We start from the raw sequence: 6413 nt of genomic DNA, 5'->3' as shown, positions 1-6413 counted from the left end.
TCGATGGAGCGCCCACTAGCTGCTGGACACTGTCTTAGGCCCTGGGCACGGTGAACGAGGAACGTGTGCCTTCGTCTTTGCAGTCTCACCACGCCGCCACCTCCCTCGGGGGCCTCCGCGCTCAGCTTCCGACCTCCACTCCTCGCTTCCGGTCTGCCACTCCTTCCTTACTTCCGCTTCTCTATGGTGCGCGGGCCACCTTTGCTCCGCCTCCGGAAGTGGTTTGCTCCCGGTGCCAAGTTCGCGGAGCTGCGAGGTGAGGAGGGGACAAGGGCAGTGGGGCTGGGAGATGGGGCGGGGCGGGGCTGGGCGCTCCGGGACTGAGGTGCTGATCGCCCAAAGGGCGCCCCTGGGCTGGGGTCTGACCCGGCTTCTCCTCCCTCACTACCCGCGGTCCCCGGCCTCTCGGCGCTGCGCTGTTACCTCATCCGAAAAGTGTTCGCTGCAGCATCCTCAGGCTTCACGTTGGAGCCTCTTGATCGTGATAATGTAGCCTGATGGGGGTGGGGGTGGTAGTGATGGTAACAGCTCACATATATTGTGCTCTTCTGTGTGCCAGGCATTCTACTGTGTTGCCAAAGTCAGGATTTCTCACACTTAAGCCTTTCAGGTCCGGTCTTTGTAGGCTTTGCCAGATCAACTTACCACCTGTACTACCGTTTACTAAAAATTTTTAGTCCAGTCCAAATTTTTTTTTTTACAACGGGGTCTCTGTTGTCAAGACTGAATGCAGTGGCGCGATCATAGCTCACTGCAGCCTGGAACTTCTGGGCTCAAGCTGTCCTTCCACCCCAGCCTCCAGAGTAGCTTGGGACCACAGGAGTGCGCCACCATACTAGGCTAATTTTAAAATTTTTTCTAAAGATGGAGTCTTGCTCTGTTGCCCACTCTGGTCTTGAACGCCTGGGCTCAAGCGATTCTCTCGCCTCCGCTTGCCTTGGTTTCCCAAAGTGTTGGGATTACAGGTGTGAGCCATGGTGCTGGGCCCAGTCACTTTTTTTGTTGTTGTTGAGACTGAATCTCGCTCTGTCGCCCAGGCTGGAGTGAAGTGGCCGCGATCTCGGCTCATTGCAACCTCTGCCTCCCGGGTTCGAGTGATTCTCCTACCTCAGCCTCCTGAGTAGCTGAGATTACAGGCGCCCGCCTCCACTCCCAGCTAATTTTTGTATTTTTGGTAGAGACGGGGTTTCACTATGTTGGGCAGGCTGGTCTCAAACTCCTGACCTCAGGTGATCCACCCGCCTCAGCCTCCCAAAGTGCTGGGATTACAGGCGTGAGCCACTGCATCCAGCCAAGTCACTTTTTAAACTCAAATTTACTTTGAGAGGAAACTTGAAATCTCTCCACCAGAAATGGAAAGCTGCTTTCACTTGTTTTATGTAGAAGGTAAAAATTAATATAGTTAATATAATGGAAATAGATCATTGTTAACAAATTCTGGCTAGATTTTGTTGTTTAAGGCTGTGGGATAGAGTTCTTTTGTTACAAAGGAACATTGGCATTCATAGATGTTAAAGACATACTAGGGAACTGAGATGTTCTCCTTGAAGCAATCAGAAGTTTCAAAAAAGAATTGAAAAGAGATTAACTTTCTCCTTAGGTGTTCAGCATTATTTAAGATCACCTATGCATCATCTGAAGCCACAATCCCAGGTCATCTTCATCACCTTCCCCAGTGGAATGCCTCCTGTGTTAAAGCCCACAACAACCCCTGTGGTAGGGACTGTTATTCTCATTTGATTTGTGAGGAATCAGACCCAGAGAAAAGTGAAGTGACTTGTCCGGGGACTCATAGCCATAAAGAATAGAACGGAGATCCCAGTTCAGGGCTCTCTGACTTTTACCATTACAAACTATTGGCTCCCTCAAGTCGGGGAGGTGTAAGCTTCAGTGAGTGATGGTTGTGCCACTGCATCCAGCTTGGGTGACAGAGCAAGAGGGATTAGGGTAAAGGGGACAGTGATGCCCACCTCAGGAGGCTGTGGTGAGGCAACAAGGGAGGATGCTTTGTGACCATAAAGCCCCATGAAATGTAGGTTCTATACTTTAAATTCTAGGATCAACCTGGGAGTCAATGGCATCACTAGATGAGAGGCTGGCAGGACTAGGAGGCATAACAGTGTAGTTAAGAGCACCAGTATGGTATTGATTGGATAGATCCAGATTTTAGCATACTAGTCATGTGACTTGCAATTACTCACAAGTAATTCCCCTTGCGAGCCTCAGTTTTGTCATCTGTGAAGTGGTGGTAGTTCTTAGCTGAAAAGTTTGTTATAAGGAACAAATGAGAACATACCCATAAAGTAGTTAGATCAAGGCCCAGCACACAGTGATCACAGTAGTATTGGGAGTGTGTTTAAATGCCAGACCGAGGAGTTTGGATACTAATTTATGGAGCACTCTGCCAGGCTCAGGGGGAAGAGGGTAGAGTTCACAATCTAGGTGGGAAGACAGGTAAACGATTCATAGAGGTAAATTCCCTAATAGTGTACCCAAAGTAGCCAAAAGAGGGCTTTGGGGAGACCTGACAGGCTTCCTGGAGCAGATCAGCATTGCTTAGTCTTGAAGGATATAGGGAGGAAAAGGAAGATCTTTGCAAGCGTGGGAAAGGACGTGGAGTGTTTGGGGAACTGGGATTGCAGGGTGCAGTTGCAGCTAGGAGCAGAGGTTGGGGACAGTGGGAAGGTCAGTAGGAATAGGAATGCAAGAAATGAAGTTGGGAAGGTGGGTTGGGGACAAACCATCAAGGGTCTTTATGACAGGTCAGGGCATATGGATATTCAGTGCATTATGAAGAGCCAGCAAAGGTTTTGAAACAGGAGAGGCATTAATTAGGTTGGTCTTTTTTAAGAAAGAGAATTTAGACAGTATTGTTGGGCAAGACTGTTAGAGTAGTCCTGGAGAGGAATGTGGAGGGCCTGGCCTAGGGTGTTGAGATGGAGACGCACATGGTTCCTGGATAGCTGGGTGAGCACTTGAATGCAGGTCTCTATGGAGAGTGTGGAGCAGGATATGGGTGGAGGCAGGGAAGGGAGAGGTTTAAGTAGATGATTCCGAGATCAGTGGGGGTGGGTGGTGATGCCTTTTTAAAAGAGGAGGTAGAGTTTGTTTTGGACAGGCTGAGGGATACTGTTGTATTACAGAGGGTTAAATTGAGGCTTTGAGGGGTTAAATGACTTCCCTGAGTTACCAAGTCTGTAAGTGGCCAGAACTGCTAGTTCGACTTCAGTGTTATGACTCCAGAAGAATCTCAAAAGCTTTCTCTTCTTAACAGGTCTCTGCCGTTTCCTCCTGACATCGAGGAACAACCATGTCATCAGAATCGAGCAAAAAACGGAAGCCCAAAGTGATCCGAAGCGATGGAGCCCCAGCTGAAGGAAAGCGGAATCGATCTGACACGGAGCAGGTGAGATCAGTCATGGTTGCCATGCTGCTGAGAAATTACATCTCATGGCCAAGCATCTGGCTGGGTGTTTGCAGCAGCTCAGGGTCGCATCTACCAGGTACAGCTTTGTGATGGCTTCCACTTGACCAGGTGACTGGGATTCCTGTTTCTTCACTAAAGCTGAGTGTCCACATCTGGTTTAGCTGCAGCATCTCCAAAACCAACAAGCCTGTATTAGACATGTTTAGTACCTGCCCGGAGAATGTATTCCAGTATGATATGTGTCTCCAGTTTTCCTGATGGTCAGAAGAAGGCAGTCCATCTGCAGCATGGCACTGGAGCTTCAGGAATCCCTTGGTGTGCTGCTGAGACAATACCAGAACCATGTGCCCACAGAACCTCTTGTGGCCTGAGAGCTCATGTGGTCGTCAGGTTCTTCTTTTTGTCTGTTTCTCTGTCCTTGAATCTGTCAACTTCATTTGTGACTTATCTATTAAAAAAAAATTTTTTTTGAGACAGGGTCTCACTCTGTCGCTCATGCCAGAGTACAGTGGCACGATTTTGGCTCACTGCAGACTCCGTCTCCTGGGCTCAAGCGATCCTCCCACCTCAGTCTCTCAAGTAGCTGGGACCACAGCTGCACGCCACCATGCCCAGCTAATTTTCTATTTTTTGTAGATATGGGGTTTTGCCAGGTTACCCGGGTTGGTCTCAAACTCCTGAGCTTAAGTGATCTACCTGCCTTGGCCTCCCAAGGTATTGGGATTATAGGTGTGAGCCACCCCGCACCCAGCTGGAATTCCTCTCTATAGTAGACTATCATGCAGCCATTTTGATTGAGATCTGTATTTACTGGGATGGTCATATGATTTGGCTGTGTCCCCACCCAAATCTCAACTTGAATTGTATCTCCCAGAATTGCCATGTGTTGTGAGAGGGACCTACGAGGAGGTAATTGAATCATGGGGGCCGGGCTTTCCCATACTGTTCTTATTATAGTAAATAAGCCTCATGAGATCTGATGTGCTCATCAGGGGTTTCTGCTTTTGCTTCCTCCTCATTTTTCTTTTGCTGCCGCCATGTAAAAAGTGCCTTTCACCTCCTGCCATGTTTCTGAGGCCTCACCAGCCAAGTGGAACTGTTAAATCCAATTAAACCTCCTTTTGTTCCCAATTTCAGGTATGTCTTTATCAGCAGTGTGAAAATGAACTAATACAGTAAATTCATACCAGTAGAGTTGGGGGTTGCTGAAAAGATACCTGAAAATGTGGAAGCGACTTTGGCACTGGGTAACAGGCAGAGGTTGGAACAGTTTGGAGGGATCAGAAGAAGACAGGAAAATGTGGGAAAGTTTGGAACCTCCTAGAGACTTGTTGAATGGCTTTGACAAAAATGCTGATAATGGGCCGGACATGGTGGCTCATGCCTGTAATCCCAGCACTTTGGGAGTCTGAGGCAGGTGGATCACGAGGTCAGGAGTTCAAGACCAGCCTTGCTAAGATGGTGAAACCCTGACTGTACTAAACATATGAAGAAATTAGCCAGGCGTGGTGGCGGGTGCCTGTAATCCCAGCTACTCGGGAGGCTGAGGCACAGAATTGCTTGAACCCAGGAGGCAGAGGTTGCAGTGAGCCGAGATCATGCCGCTGCACTCCAGCCTGGGCAACAGAGTGAGACTCCATCTCAAAAAAAAAAAAAAAAGTTGATAATGATATGAACAATAAGGTCCAGCCTGAGGTGGTCTCAGATGGAGATGAGGAACTTATTGGAAACTGCAGCAAAGGTGACTCTTCTGTTTTAGCAAAGAGACTGAAGACATTTGCCCCTGCCTTAGAGATTTGTGGAACTTTGAACTTGAGAGAGAGGATTTAGGGTATCTGGTGGAAGAAATTTTTTTTTTTTTTTGAAACGGAGTCTCGCTCTGTCACCCAGGCTGGAGTGCAGTGGCGCAATCTCGGCTCACTGCGAGCTCCGCCTCCCGGGTTCACGCCATTCTCCTACCTCAGCCTCTCCGAGTAGCTGGGACTACAGGCACCCACCACCACGCCCGGCTAATTTTTTGTGTTTTTAGTAGAGATGGGGTTTCACCGTGGTCTCGATCTCCTGACCTCGTGATCCGCCCACCTCGGCCTCCCAAAGTGCTGGGATTACAAGCGTGAGCCACCGCGCCCGGCCAAGAAATTTCTAAGTAGCAAACCATTCAAAAGGTGACAGGGCCATGTGCAGTGGCTCACGCCTATGATCCCAGCACTTTGGGAGGCCGAGGTGGGCGAACCACTTGAGGTCAGGAGTTTGAGACCAGCCTGACCAACATGGCGAAACCCCATCTCTACTAAAAATACAATAACAATTAGCCAGGCATGGTGGTGGGCCCCTGTAATCCCAGCTACTTGGGAGGCTGAGGCAGGAGAATCGCTTGAACCCAGGAGGCAGAAGTTGTAGTGAGCTGAGATTGCGCCATTGCACTCCAGCCTGAGCAACAAGAGCAAGACCTTGTCTCAAAAAAAAAAAAAAAAAAAGTGACTTGGGTACTGTTAAAAGCATTTCATTTTAAAAGGAAAACAGAGCATAAAAGTTTGGAAATTTTGTAGCCTGATGACACAGTAGGAAAGAAAAACCCGGTTGGGCATGGTGGCTCATGCCTGTAATCCCAGCACTTTGGGAGGCCGAGGTGGGTGGATCACTTGAGGTCAGGAGTTCAAGACCATCCTGGGCAACATGGTGAAACCCCATCTCTACTAAAAATACAGAAATTAGCCGGGCCTGGTGGCAGGTGCCTGTAATCCCAGCTACCTATGAGCCTGAGGCAGGAGAATTGCCTGAACCTGGGAGGCGGAGGTTGCAGTGAACTGAGATCATGCCACTGCACTCCAGCCTGGGCGACAAGACCAAGACTCCGTCTCAAAAAATAAAAATAAAAATAAAAAAAGGAAAGAAAAGCAAAACCCATTTTTTGAGGAGAAATTCAAGTTGGTTACAGAAACTTGCATAAGTAGCAAGGAGCCTAATGTTAATCCCCAACACCATG

General features: G+C 48.6%; 1 protein-coding gene across 3 annotated transcripts in view; it reads left to right on the top strand.

Annotated features, from left to right (window-relative positions):
• Positions 1–197: 197 nt before the first annotated feature.
• Positions 198–6413, top strand: part of THOC5 (THO complex 5) — a 48255-nt gene continuing 42039 nt past the window's right edge. For 2 of the 3 annotated variants that reach the window (XM_030816062.1, XM_030816060.1), the window contains exons 1-2: positions 200–256; positions 3275–3406. In XM_030816062.1, the coding sequence (XP_030671922.1) occupies positions 3311–3406 (96 nt within the window). In that variant the 5' untranslated portion in view covers positions 200–256; positions 3275–3310. Of the gene's footprint in view, positions 257–1600; positions 1717–3274; positions 3407–6413 lie in introns of all 3 variants that reach the window. The other variant, XM_030816061.1, reaches the window with a different exon arrangement.

The sequence above is a fragment of the Nomascus leucogenys genome, chromosome 7b, assembly GCF_006542625.1.
Source record: "Nomascus leucogenys isolate Asia chromosome 7b, Asia_NLE_v1, whole genome shotgun sequence".
Taxonomy (NCBI): domain Eukaryota; kingdom Metazoa; phylum Chordata; class Mammalia; order Primates; family Hylobatidae; genus Nomascus; species Nomascus leucogenys.
This window is presented reverse-complemented; position numbering and strand designations above follow the sequence as displayed.